Here is a 14,339-nt window from a genome sequence, read left to right as displayed (position 1 = left end):
GAAAGGCAAAAATGTGGCAGAGGTTCTGGGTATGAAGGATATGCGGAGAAGACTGGAGGCCACGTGTCTATTAAATCTAGGTATTTATTTCTCTAACAGACCAATTTTCAAATTTTTATGTTTAGTTGACCTGATCAGTACGTGTTAGATTGTGCTAAATAACCCAAAATGTAAGTTCTAGATATTGAGGTCTTAATAATCAAATGCAGTGCATTCTGGTAGCAGTAAAACCTGATCCAAACCAGAAACCCATAGAATTATCCAATTTTGAACCTGACTGATTTATTCTTTTTCCTTTTCACCAGTACTTACTCCTGCAAAATGACTAAAGAGCAATCCAGTTTGTTGGCACAACAGTAGATTACCTAAGGGAGCAATTCAAATTTCAAAACCAATTTGACCCAAAGCCAGATATGATTATGAAGCATGGACATTACCTGACCGAAAACATGATAATTTTGTTGGCACAACAGTGCCACATTACCTAAGTCTTGACCCAATTAGAAATGATAGACGGAAATTGGAATGTAATCTCACCCACTCAAGTTGCAAAATTGACCCAAATCTAAAATGACTGAAAAGATGAAATAATATTTAACAATAAAACTGTCATCAATTCAGGGGCAATAAACACGAGACTGCTGCCAGTCAAGTGTAGGTTTTGTGAATTGCATTGTATTTGTATTCAACAAGCATAATATAAAGGAGAACAACACATGATACATCAAACATATAGAAATCTGAATTAACACTAAGAGACTCCTGTTCTTGGCATATTCTCACATATAGCAATACCATCAGGATTAATGTTTTTTTTAAAAAAAAACAAAGGCAAGTAGGTAACAGTACACTGTATCAGAAGAAACCACTTTTTTCTGGTTCGAAGGTACGTTACAGTAGAGCCAAGCTGTTAAAATATGTTGAGTCAATGACATGGGAGGGGGGCACTTCAGCTTGGGTCTAGACAAGATTAACTTGAAGATTGATAATACTTCCTCTTTTGTGTGGCATAATTACTCATGTTTGTGTGAACTTGTATTTGATAGGCTAGAACTTTTCGTTTGCTGTTTTGCTTTTGAGTAGATACAACTCTCAAAATCCAGTCAATTTAGCAAGATTCTTGTGCTTGAGCCTTGCCAGTAGATACAACTCATTTCTAAGCTGTTTTTTTCCCTTGTTCACACTTTTTGAAAGTCTTTTGACTGTAATTTCTTCACCATTTTCTAGAACTCCTTATAACAAATTAACAATTTATATTTTATATAGTTATCGATCTTAATACACGATCAATAATCCAATACTCCAATAGTCAAATTAATGTAACAGATGAATAAATAATTGTGATGAAGACTCAAGACTAATAACATTAGCATTTTAAACCTAAAAAATGCAAATAAAATAGAAAGCCGATATTGCCTTATATACTGGTCCAAGCTGTCCTTCACCAATGATGTTGACTCAGCTCTTATTGTATTAAAGTCCAAAAATTCAAAAATTTGAATATCTTCTTGGCCATTAGATTGATTATTTTGTAAATGATTGCATCATCTGTTTCTGAATTTTGTTAGTTCTACATAGGCCTTGGCAGTAAATTTATATGACATTCATTTTTTACCACTTAATTAAGTAGTATAACTGTTGACAATTAAAAAAAGATGTAATATTTTGAATTTTGCATTTTTTTTTTTAATTCATTACACAATGTAAGGAAATTATAAAACAGAAGGATATGAGGACACTACCTGTACTTTTTGTAAAATCACCTTTCAAAAATATAGAGACATATCATATATGTTGGTACAATAATACACATCTAACGAAACATGATGCTAGCCAACACGACACTTAATTTTAAATTCACTAATTATAAGTGGTACAAAAATTTGTTTAATATTTAATTTGTTCACTCCACCCTTCATTTAAAATGAGCAAAGTTAATTTCTAGTTTTCTACCCTAAAAAGATTGGAGCTGATGATGGCCTGCATGATGTTTCCCCTTCGCCAATATCCCTTTATACCTTCTAAATTCTCTTTAAATTAATTTTAGTTTTCAAACTTTATCTCACAGAAAAAAATATATATGTTGAAGGAAAATTGAATTTTACATGAGACTATTTTTATAAATATATGAATTCTTATTTGGGCTTTCTGAGAAGCTTATAGTGGTTCTGGAGGGCCTTTTACCCCGCATCTATTTATATTGTCTATTTAATTAAGAAAGCGTTTAGCTGAAGGCTTGGAGGTTGGAGCAAGGAATCCAGATTTCAAAGGATTTCCTAAGTATCAGATTCTATGAAATGAGATTATCGGCAATGACTTAGTAAGATTGGTTAGCAAACAAAATCAATCTGGAGTTTAAGAAATTTAATATAGGATAAAGTCTCCTATACAACACTAGATAGAATATAGGTAGTCGCTATTGATTTGATCAGATGGTTGTTATTTGATGAAAAATTTCTGACAAGAATATTATTGTAATGCTGTGCATGCAATCCATATTCTCCAATGAAAGAGGTACTTTTTTTGGCTTTCTATTGGTATCATGCAAGCAAAGATTCTGGGGAACATTACAACTATTTTATGAGATAATCTGATTAAAGTAGCTTGCCGCTAACATCTCATAATTTTCTACAAGTTATTTGTCAGCAAAAATTAAATCAACATACATAATTACCTTGAGAAACAATGAGACAGCATTACATTAAAAGAATTTCAATAATAAATGACAAGACGAATTCACCAAATAGTGTTACAAAGCATATATAAATTCCCAAAAGAAAATACCAGAAAATGAGAAAAAGCTGTAGTCTGGCAGCTAAGCCAACCAATACCAGCATAATGGTGCTCCCCTGTACCCCAAACATAATGATTTATGAAGGCAACAATATCTTAAGCTAGGTACAAGTAATTATTGAGTTAACAAAATTGAGTTATCTTAAGCTAGGTACAATCCAAGTTCCTCCATTTGCAAGAGGGCAGGCCAAAGGCTCAGTTCTGGCTTCCTCTATGTCATACCTACAAAGGAAATAGAAGGGGGGCTCATAAATGTCTTGGGACTGTAACTTGAGGAAGTAAATGGAATTTCCTCTGATTCCACTAAAATCTTTGCAACTCAGAGAAAAGCCACTATCTTGGTCCAAAAATAGTATATGGTCACCTATGCTAGAAATTTTGACCCAACAAGGCTTCCCTCCATTCTCACTTCCGAAATCCAACCGATGAATATGAAAGTGAGAATCTTTTACTTGTAGCAATTCATCATCATGTAAAAACACCCTTAATATATCTCCTGCTGACTGAACTAAGTACGTCATGCCCCTCGGTGAATGGTGACAGTCATTATCATCCTCCGGAGGTGGTGGTGGTACGATATGTACCACCTTTCGTGTAACAACATCGATAACTTTTGTAGCTCCAGTTTCCTCCTCATTAACAAAATACATCCCATTGTAGTACGCATCACGGTTATGCAACGAGCATTCTTCAATCACCACCCAATCCCTTTCTACTGGCTGATACAAAGCCAGAATGCCAGTTTTAAAATCAGATGAATTTCCCGACAAAACCACGCACTCTTCACTGTGAATCGGATCAGGACCGATTCGAACTGGGCAGGGTCCGGCAATATCCAGAAATGGAAGAACCACCTTCCTATCTGTGAGTGGATTGAGAAGAGAAATCTCATAGCTAGTTGCATTGTACAAAAGTATGTAGTCGTGTGCAGGGCCCTTGAACCAGTTTCCCAAGGAATTGGGAGAAGGGATTGTATGGATTTTACCAGAGAAAAGAGAATAGAAACAAAGGTCGCCTTGGAGGGAATCACGGCGCTGGAGGAACCAAGGTAATTGAGGAGGGGGATTGGAGACAAGGGCCGATGAGCGCCACGTGGTGCAAACGGCGCGAAAATTAACGAAATCCGAGATGTCAGGGAGCTTCCTGGTGATTATTTGGAGCAGCTCGGGTGGAAGCCCCGACCAATCGTGAGTTCTGGTGACAGGTAGGGTTCCGGCCATCGGAGCAGAGCAATGATTGTGTGAGATCTGGTCGATTTCATGGATTCGAGGTAATATTCGATGATAAATGGATACATCCATTCAATCCGAAACTGGAGAAAACATTCAACATACAGACGATAAGTGAAATCTGTTTTTCTGTTTTCTTAACCAGAGATGAGATGATGTAACAGTAGTTTAGATCAGTGTTGTAAATAACGGTATGTGGTCATCAGAACAGGGTACCGCTAAGTGATTAATTAGAAATAATTGAAAATAATTGATTGATTAGTAAGCAAAATTTATGACAGTTTGGTCACCGGCAATGACTAATCAGCTGATTTATCGGCCTAAACAAACGTTTTTTACAATGCTGGTTCAGATATAGTTTGTATATCTGGTTTAGATCAAAACTTCTCTATAAACACTCAATTACAAATCAATGGAATAGATTACATAAAACAAAACAAATGAATCTTCTTCTCGGATTTTAGAGAGAGAGAAGAAAATGTCTTATTATACATTTACGCATTTTTTATGTGTTGAGTGCAATGCAAAATTAATATATTATAGAGCATTAATTTTAGCAGAAGGGCTAATTTATAAATTTCAAGATTCAACATTTAGTTCAACATTTAGTTCTATAAATATGTAAGATTTTAGTATTCCAAAAACACAAAACTAATTTACAATTCATTTCGCTTAGTTAGCATGTTTCATTCCCTGTTTTTTCTCTATAAATATAAGGCATTTTTAATGTTTAAAACAGTTGTTGAATTGGTCAAAACAATAATTTTTTTAGCTTTGCCTCATTTTGAAATGGTCTTTGAGCTTTCTATTGTAAAATCATGGGTTTTAGTCTGAAACTACAATATTTTAAAAGTTATTACACTTGTATTTGTATAGGCCGAATTGTGAGTTTTGTTTTTTTTTTCTCACGGCCAATTGCATCCATTTTGGAACTTATTATGAAGAGCATTATGATTTAAAACTGTAAGTGTAAGGTCATTTCATTTTTGAGATAGTGTAAGGTACAAACTTTTTCATTTTTGGGTTCTTGTCTGAAACTACAATTGCTTGATACCAAGAAGCAAAGTACCTCTTTCATCTGAGTACTAGTATTATACCCGTGCATTGCAACGGGGACATACTATAAGAAAAAAATATCAATGAAAATAATAATAATTATTCAAAAATTAAGACACATGTTAATAGCTCGATTCGAATCTAATATCAAATATCGTAAAACAATTCAATATCGACATATAATATGATATAAAAAAACATAAATAAAAAGTGTTATTGTGTGTATGTATAGGATATATACACACATATTACAAGAGAAATATATATTCACACACACGTTCCAATTTATATTCATCTTCTTCTTTGTTTCCAATTTAGAATACACACACACACACATTGATATGTTACTAGTATTATACCCGTGCGTTGCAATGGGGACATATTATAAGAAAAAAAAATATCAATGAAAGTAATAATTATCCATCAATTAAGACACATGTTAATAGAAAATTTATATGATTTTGTATTTTTAATTTTTAATTAACTTTAATCGTGATTGCTGATAACAATTTGATGATGTGATGATTCTTTATTTTTAAGTACCAGTGATATCAAATAATAGCTCGGTTCGAATCTAATATCAAATATCGTACAACAATTCAATATCGACATATATGATATCAAAAAACATAAATAAAAAGTGTTATCGTGTGTATGTATAGGATATATATACACACACAAATATTATAAAAGAAATATATATTCACACACAAGTTCCAATTTATATTCTTCTTTGTTTCCGATTTAGAATATATAAACACACATTGATATATTTTATATTGAAAATATATTCTAAATTGCCCACAACAATATGTATAGAAATAAAGATAAGAAATATGAAAATAAAAAAAAAATTGATTTCCATTGTGATCCGTATAGAAATGAAGAAGAAGTAAGGAAACAAAGAAATAAGAAAATAGAAGGTGGAAAGTGGAGTCTTCTCAATTGAAGAGGAGAAATATGAAAACAAAGAAATAAGGAAACAGATACATATATCACTAAATTTCAAAGTTTGTTCAATTTTAATTGTAACATATTGTGTGGCAGCACATGTGGTGACTGGTGAGCATGTTTTTAACTAAATTTAGACTTCTATACATAAAACAAATGCATTTAATCAAAAGAAGACAAATTATATAATTGGAGAGCTGAGATCAAATCTGAAGTTTTATCTTTCAATAGTAGTCGTTGGCGGATCGAACACCCAACGTGCTTAATAATAGAATGGAGATATATTGGAAATATATTCTAAACTGCCCACAACAATATGTATAGAAACAAAGAAAGAAATAAGGAAATAAACAAAAAAAATCTCATTGTGATCCGTATAGAAACGAAGAAGAAGTAAGGAAACAAAAAAATAATAAAATGGAAGGTGGAGTCTTCTCAATTAAAGAAAAGAAATATGGAAACAAAGAAATAAGGAAACAGATAAATATACAGCTAAATTTCAGAATTTGTTCAATTTTAATTGTAACGTATCGTGTAGTAGCACGTGTGGTGAGTATGTTTTTAACTAAATTTAGACTTATATACATAAAACCGATGCATTTAATCAAAAGAAGACCAATTATGTAATTGGAGGGTTGAGATCAAATCCGAAATTTCATCTTTCAATCGTAGCCGTTGGCAAATCGGGCACCCAATATGCTTAATAATAGAATGGAGAAATGGAGATATGCATTGCATGTACACTTACAATAATATTCTTGTCAGAAATTTTTTCATCAAATAACCATTCGATCAAATCAATAGCGACTACCTATATTATATATGTTTAGTGTATAGGAGGCTTAAGCTCCAGATTAATTTTGTATGCTAACCAATCTTACCAAGTCATTGCTGATAATCTCATTTCATAGAATCTGATGGTTAGAAAATCCTTTGAAATCTGGAAACGAATCATTGCTCCAACTTCCAAGCCTCCAACTGGAATTAATCTTTGAAATCTGATGGCTTGCTCCAAGGGAACGGATCTACTGTAATTAACATGGAAGAAGAATATTTTGTTAAGGCTCTGTCTCTCACCGTGGCACCTTCTGCCAAGATTCAGCACTAAAGGGGAAAAGAACGGGTCCAAGGAGATAGAAGATACTAAGTTAATCTTTAATTAATTACAGTTTTTAAAACATTAAAACATAATTAAGTTGAGTTTTGGGTATATATGTTATATACTAAAATTATGTTGGTGAAATATGTGAGTTATTATAATTTATGATGGTATATATGTAATTACAGAATTTGGAGTGATAAATATGTAATTTCTTAGTTTTTGAGTGGTATATATGATATTCCCCCTTATTTTATTTACCTCGCCGCTCCCGCCCATCCTTGTTCACCTGCGCTGCGCACCTTTCCGAAAAAGTAAGTACTTTTTCCTTGTTAGAGACGATACTCATATCATACCAGTTCTTCCTATAAGATCAAAACCTTAATCTTCTTCCACAAGTCAGATGCGCAAGCGAAAGACAAGCAGTACTGATACCCCGACCGGTAGCAGTGCTAGTAAACGAAGCGCTAGCAATGCCGTACGCCTTAAGAGAAACTGGTCAGCACTTCCACAAGACATCCTCCATCTCTTCTCCAAAAAGCTTCCTGATATCTCTGATTTCATACGCTTCCGTGCTGTGTGCAAGAGCTGGCAGCGATCAGCCCCAATCACCGATCCTCCTCCACAACTCCCCTGGCTTCTAGAACGCCGTGGAGACCCTGAAGAAGACCATGAAAACGCCATCATACGTTTCTACTGCCTATCATCTGGTAAAGTTCATAGTATCTTCTGTTCAGGTTCCCGTCGTGCTTGGCTCAAGGGTCCCGCACGTCAATACTTACTTGCCTCTCACTCTAGAAGTTTCCAGATGCATCTTCTTAATCCTCTTACTCATGATGAGATTCATATCCCTCTTGCCAAAGTTTTTGGGTGCCCAGACTATATTGGTCCAGATCAAAATGAAGGGGGCGATATAATGATTGTATCGGGAGAGGCAGATTATTTTCTATTTCCTGGCATGAAATGGAATACTGCACCCAAAATGATGGCTTTTATGCGATCTGATGCTGATGATTGGGTCTATGTAGCAGGGATCGGTGGCACTGGTAATGGTAATGCATTTTATATGGGACGATACTTTAGCAATGACTGGAAAACCGGCATTACGAATGTTCTTGATATTGCTACAAAAAAGTTGGCTTATCAAGTCGCACCACCAGAGGACACAAACCCTCTTCTAAAGGGTCACACAGTTTTGGTTGAGTCAGGAGGCAAGATTTTAAGGTTGTTCCAGCATAATGAGGCTGAGCAGAGCCACTTTGATATATACTGTCTTTATTTTGGTGATGGAGAAGGGAAACCTTGTTGGTTGAAAATCACTGATATTGGTGACCAAATGTTGTTTCTGCAATATCATTGTGGGTTATCTTTCAATGCAAATAACTTTGCTGGATTCAAAGGGAATTGCATTTACTTCCTGGAAGATGAGCGACGTCTTTTTAGATATGACATAGGAGATGGTACAACTGAGATGTTGCCTTGCCCTTTTGATTCATTGCAGACTTGGTTTGTGCCTAGTCTGGTCTAGCTCTCCGATATCAATTATGCTTTAATAGCCAAGTAAGTTTAATTAAGTAGTAATTTAGCTTTTTGTTTAATTTGTTAGAAATTTAGTTCAGTTGTTCTGATCGGACTGCCTTCATAGTGATCAGTGTGTTTGCAAATTTATTTTAGTATTATTAATTTACCTACACTGGAATTTAATACCACCCCTTGAGCTTTTACAAATCCATGGGTGAATATTGGACCAAGAAATTTTCTCTCGCTTGTTTTCACTTATGTTGGTTTTAGGTATTCAGGTACTCAAGAGTCAAGTCCATATTACTTTCCTTTCTTTAGTTAATTTCAAACTGTTAATTATATTTTTGTAACTTGTTCATTTATTGTTCAAATTTGAAAATGGTTAGCTAAGTTAAATGGCTTTACTTTTGACTGTTCTTTTATTCAACATTTGGCTTTTAGATGACTATATTTCTTTGAACGACAAATTATTGTTATAATTAATTAGGTGAGCAATTTTATAGACCATTTGGTTAGAGAGAAATAATTTCTTCTTTAACAATTCTAGTATCAAACCTGTACATCAATTAACTGCTAAAATAGCAAGTATAGCTTCATTTTGGTGTAAATGTAAAGATGATGCTACATTTTTTGAAACTAATTTTTATTTTGCCTGATGATTTGAAGGACTTGGTACCAAGTTTTACTATGACAGTCATGGAGGAATAGGTGGAGGATCTTCAGATATCATTGAAGGCTGATGACCTGTGTGTTTTTCAATATGTTGTTTTGGAGAATCTTTTGTAATAGACATATCTAGACTTTGTTTCTGTTGTTAGTAGCAGCCTGTAATTCTCTTAGACTGAGTAGCTTGTAATCAAAGTTCCTAGTACCAGCTGTTTGGTACTTCGAATGCTTTTAACATTCTGAGTTCTAATGGAGAGGGTTTCCCCCACTATTATAAAAAAAATAAAAATAAAAATGAGTCAAGCCCAAATTTGATGTGTGTTTCCGCATAGTAGGATATGAGATTGATGCATTTCGCTTATTTAGCATGTTTTATTCCCTCTTCTTTCTCTATAAATATAAGGCTTTTTAAATTTTAATGTTTAAAACAATTCATTTAAAACAGTTGTTGAATTTGTCAAAACAAGAATTTGCCTCATTTTAAAATGGTCTTTGAGCTTTCTATTGTAAAATCATGGGTTTAGTTTGAAAGCACCATACCGACAAATATACAGCCGTGTATTGAACAATTGTTTAAAAGTTATTACACTTGTATAGGCCGAATTGTGATTTTTTTTTCTCACGGCCAATTGCATCCATTTTTTAACTTATTATGGTATAAAACTTGAAGTGTAAAGTACACTTTTTTTTTCTTTTCAAAAATCTTCACATAAACTGCAAAGTTGTAAGAAAGCTCGAACTCTTAATCTTTAGGTAACCATAGTTTTAAGATTTTCTTCTCCCAGCCAAGTGTGCTACCGCCCTATCGTGAAAATTAAGTAAACTACAACGATTATCAAAATAATTTTTCTGAGCTCTTTTATCAAGTTTGTATGTTCTCTCTGTCTCCTTGTTATGTAAATTTAATACTAACCAAACATCGAACATACTATTCTCTGAATAGTCTAACCTCAAAAATAGCCTAATCTCATTTCATCTAAACACACCCTATAGATTTGATAGGAAGGAAAGGTATATGCCCAACAGTGCACGTATGCTATAGATTTGATTTATAGCCTCTTGGATTAATTTGTACAGTCAAAAAATTCATCAAAGAGGAATCTCAACCTGATAGTAAACTAGTAAACCAATATGCATATATACAAGGGTAACTCTTCATGACATGAGAGCAATATCTTACAATAACTGTGAGTCCTATGATCTGATCTGCCATTACAAAAATCTGGCTAATCAGATGCTTCGGTTTCTTCTAAATGCTACCAACAAATAATCTGGCAGTATTTTTGTTCTTCTATCATACATACAATTGTGAGAGATGGAGGAGGGAAGAAGGCAAAGTGTGGATAGAGACTTACGAACAATTGTCACAAGTAACCACCCTCCAAAGCCTGATAGTGCGCCTCTTTATCTTGTTAAACTTCTTTATGATAAACGACATAAATGATCGAGAGGTATTAACTGCTTGAATTTTGACACTAGAGAAAATATCTGTACTTTGTTTTATGACCAAATTGCTTTCTTCCATCCCAGAATAGGAGCCCTTTATTTCACAATTCTTGTGAAGATAGAAGCTCCGACCCCCCACTTCACCAATTTTGTCGTTCTTGTTCAAACCTGGTGAAAGTCTGGAATATGTAAGCTTGAAAAAATGTATTGCAATGACAAAAAAATGCAATTTGAATTTGAAACTATAAATCCCATGTGGCTAGAACTCTTTGAAATTAAATTTTTTGTTTTCTTGATAACCTGGACAGGACCCTTATTACTATCATATACTATAAAGAGCCTATTTCATAAATTTTACTCAGAATAAGAAAGGGGAAAGATCCTGTATTCTTTATCAGTAGAATTGTAAACCAAAGCTTTCATTTGAAATTAGATTTGTTCCAAATGAATAAAAAGAACCAACTCTAATTTCTTGTTTAGCATAATTGTAGCAATTTGTTCAGAATGCCAATGCATGGGATTTGGTAAAGAATAAATTCCCCAGGAATTATAATCGTTCGAATTAGGAACTGTATTAGCTTATTATGCAGTGTGTAGATATTTTACGTCCAGGCGACTATGCCAATCAAACTAATAGAACTGGGAAAAATGTGTTTTGTATTACACTATGTTGTACTTCTATAATTAATAAACCAATTTATATAAATTACAGAAAACTCAGTACACTATCAATAACTGCCTACTGTTCTAAAAATAAGGTGACAAATTTATGTGACAAATAAATTAAGGCATATGGAAAATTGCTAGTTTGAAACACGGGGCCGCACTGGGCTGAGTTGAAGGGCTTTGATCCTCATTTAATACTAAAAATAATAATAAAATAAGCCATACTTTGGAGGGAGAAATGAGAATGGTGTAGCTGGAATGAAGCGGTGACGGCTGTATCGAGCCGAGGACTTCGTCCCTCACTTTTGTACCTCTGAAGAACAGCTTTGATTGCTTCTTCCACACTTGCCCCCAACCTGACGAGGGCCTTAATAGGCCCCACACTCCCCTCCACAGTCACACTGACCAGCACTTTTTTTTCCACCTGTTTCAATTTAAAGTTTAAACCATCATTTTACCAATATTAACTCCGCACATGTCCTCTATCAACTTTTCAGTTTTGGCAAAATAAACATAAATAATTTGAAGTTGAAAAGGGTAATTTATTTTACATCTGCATTGGTAATCATTCATATCGATCATGGTTTCCCTGTCAAGAAACTAAAAGTAATACTAGTTGCTAATTAAACAGTTGAACACAATGAACTCAAATTTTGGTAGTTGCTCTTGTTAAATTTGAGAGGTATATTAGAAGGCTTCAGCTTGTACTGTACAAAGCACACTTAGGTTTGATCACCCTAATATACTATTTTGGGAAAGTAACACCATATGGACCCAAATTTTATCACTAAATATGTAATTTACCTCTGAAGGATCGAGCAATCGGGGTAAAGCTTGAACCTGGTGAGATGGCTCAGAGAGATCATAGCAGCTGTAAAATGTCGGATTGATAAACAGAGGTGTTACCTCCTTCTGGTCGGATTCCGATATGACATCGGCAGGTACCAATTGAACGATCCACAGTATGGGCTCAGAAGCACTACGTGGCAGAATCTTACCGGTTGATTTCTTTCGCGGTTGTTGAGACCGTCGGATCAACGATGCGCGGCGGGACCTACCTACCGGAGATCCTCTTTTGGAGAAGGAGCGACGCCGCCTGAGGCTTGCTTCATACATGGTTAAACTTGTTCGAATGAGAATGGAGAAAGAAAGGGAAAGTGCGTCTTGGGAGAAGTATTATATATATATATATATATATAAGAAATGGGGAACGGCCGAACGGAGAACCCAAGACTCAAGGAATTCGTATCCTCTGAGATATCTCAAACTTTGCGTGACTTTATGGAAAATCCTAACCGTTTAAAGACGTTCTGCACGAATCTCAAAGTCACATGAAACTGACCCCCTACATCACCCCCGAATAGGCACCGGACACGTCGGTCACGCAAAAGTTGAGATATCTCAGACGATACGCACTCAGACTCAAGAGGAAAGTTATAGAGAAAGCCACGGCAAGTTCGGGTTTCCAGTAGCATTCACTAATACAGACAGTAATGTACCGAGAGTCCGGGACGAAGATTTAGGCCATAAATGAATAATGATACTCGAGTAATGACCCGCTGTATATATTCACAGTATTGAAACGGCGTAGAAGATATTTTACTCTGTATTCCACTGACACTGAGAGCGAGAGGTTGCGTTTGCATAGGTCCCACAGTCGTACTGGTCGGTGCAGAATCCAGATGTATGTGGGTAAAATTAAGTCGGAGGTAGTGTGGCGGGTAAATGATCCAGTGATGCGATGCGGCATACATGCATAGCATAACAAATGGGTCCCGTATTATAGCGACCCGTTTTATACTCATTGGATCCAGATTTCCTTCTTCCCGGTATTTAAGAGCCTTCCATATAATGCTCTCCACGTTACACAGATGTTATGGGCGAGCATAACAGATCTGGACCATAAATTTAAATCCAACGACTCAGGTTAGATTCGATAATCTATATTTCAGACCGGAGATAACACCCTACGCAGAGCGTCACAGATCATCTGAACAACCTATTTCGTGTCAACGAGACAACGACAAACCTAAGGCCCTGATCCTGGTCCAAACCGAAATTAGCATCAGACTCCGGAAATAATGACAGTTGTCACTATTTTCTCATGAGACCTCAGGATAAGATGATCAGCGTTTTGTATATGAAGATGCATGAATAGTGACAAATGAATTTCGGGTTCGGTTCGGCAAGAATAAAAGTTTGTGATTAGAATATAATTTGATAATGATTCAAAATTATTCAGATTAGAGATTTTAGTCCTACAAGAAATTAAGAAAAAAACAAAACAAAAAATGTTCTTAAAAAAATTCAGAAAAAATTTGAAAAATTCGGAAAAAATTAGTAAAATTCACGAATTATTCGGGTTTAATTCGATCAAAATTCGGTCAACCAAATAATTCGGTGTTCGATTCAGTATCACCAAAAATATAAATTATTTGGATCTAATTCACAAATCTTGTGACTATGGATACATGCGCTGCAACTATCAAATTTTGGAGTTCTCCTTTCCAAAATCATAACATATCGTGGTAAAAAAAAATGCTAAGAGTGACACATTACATGTAACCCATATTAAATATATTTCAGTATTATTTTATCTGTAAAATATTTAATTTACTTGTCTGATTTAGCACAACAAATATATACACGTGTACAGAAGCAAAGACAGAATTTTGTGTAACGAGGGCAAAAAATATATAAGAAAAAAAGTTTTATTAACATTAATTTTTAATGAAATAAATATTAATAATTTCATCATTTGCATACTATCCAAAAGTAGGGGTGTCAATGGTACCTTTTTAGCCGTTTATCCGACCGTATCGTATTTGATAAAACAGGTATGAGTAAGGTTTTTTTCCGTTAACTTATTGGGTATGGGTATGGATAAGAATTTTTTTTCGTTAATCAAATGG

The 14,339-nt window shown here is 34.6% G+C and overlaps 2 protein-coding genes across 2 annotated transcripts; both read right to left on the bottom strand.

The window, feature by feature from the left end:
• Positions 1-2,696: 2,696 nt before the first annotated feature.
• On the bottom strand, positions 2,697-4,032 carry LOC144561768 (F-box protein SKIP23-like). The gene has a single exon (XM_078310863.1). It carries the CDS (start codon positions 4,011-4,013, stop codon positions 2,931-2,933), a length of 1,083 nt encoding a protein of 360 aa, XP_078166989.1. The 5' UTR covers positions 4,014-4,032; the 3' UTR covers positions 2,697-2,930.
• A 6,472-nt stretch (positions 4,033-10,504) lies between these two features.
• On the bottom strand, positions 10,505-12,579 carry LOC144562435 (PPR containing protein). The gene is made up of 3 exons (XM_078311658.1): positions 12,232-12,579; positions 11,653-11,851; positions 10,505-10,929 (listed from the first exon to the last, which is right to left on the bottom strand). The coding sequence occupies exons 1-3, from the start codon at positions 12,541-12,543 to the stop codon at positions 10,667-10,669; spliced, it is 774 nt and encodes a 257-aa protein (XP_078167784.1). The 5' UTR covers positions 12,544-12,579; the 3' UTR covers positions 10,505-10,666.
• Positions 12,580-14,339: the final 1,760 nt, after the last annotated feature.

The sequence above is a fragment of the Carex rostrata genome, chromosome 11, assembly GCF_964058835.1.
Source record: "Carex rostrata chromosome 11, lpCarRost1.2, whole genome shotgun sequence".
Taxonomy (NCBI): domain Eukaryota; kingdom Viridiplantae; phylum Streptophyta; class Magnoliopsida; order Poales; family Cyperaceae; genus Carex; species Carex rostrata.
This window is presented reverse-complemented; position numbering and strand designations above follow the sequence as displayed.

Bases quoted from the DNA above. Each gene is read 5' to 3' on its own strand.
- LOC144562435 (XM_078311658.1), bottom strand. From the start codon at position 12,543: ATGTATGAAGCAAGCCTCAGGCGGCGTCGCTCCTTCTCCAAAAGAGGA. The intron at 11,852-12,231 runs GTAAATTACATA...AAATTGAAACAG, and splicing joins GATTGCTCGATCCTTCAGAG to GTGGAAAAAAAAGTGCTGGT. The intron at 10,930-11,652 runs GTATGGCTTATT...GACTTTCACCAG, and splicing joins TTCTCATTTCTCCCTCCAAA to GTTTGAACAAGAACGACAAA.
- LOC144561768 (XM_078310863.1), bottom strand. From the start codon at position 4,013: ATGGCCGGAACCCTACCTGTCACCAGAACTCACGATTGGTCGGGGCTT.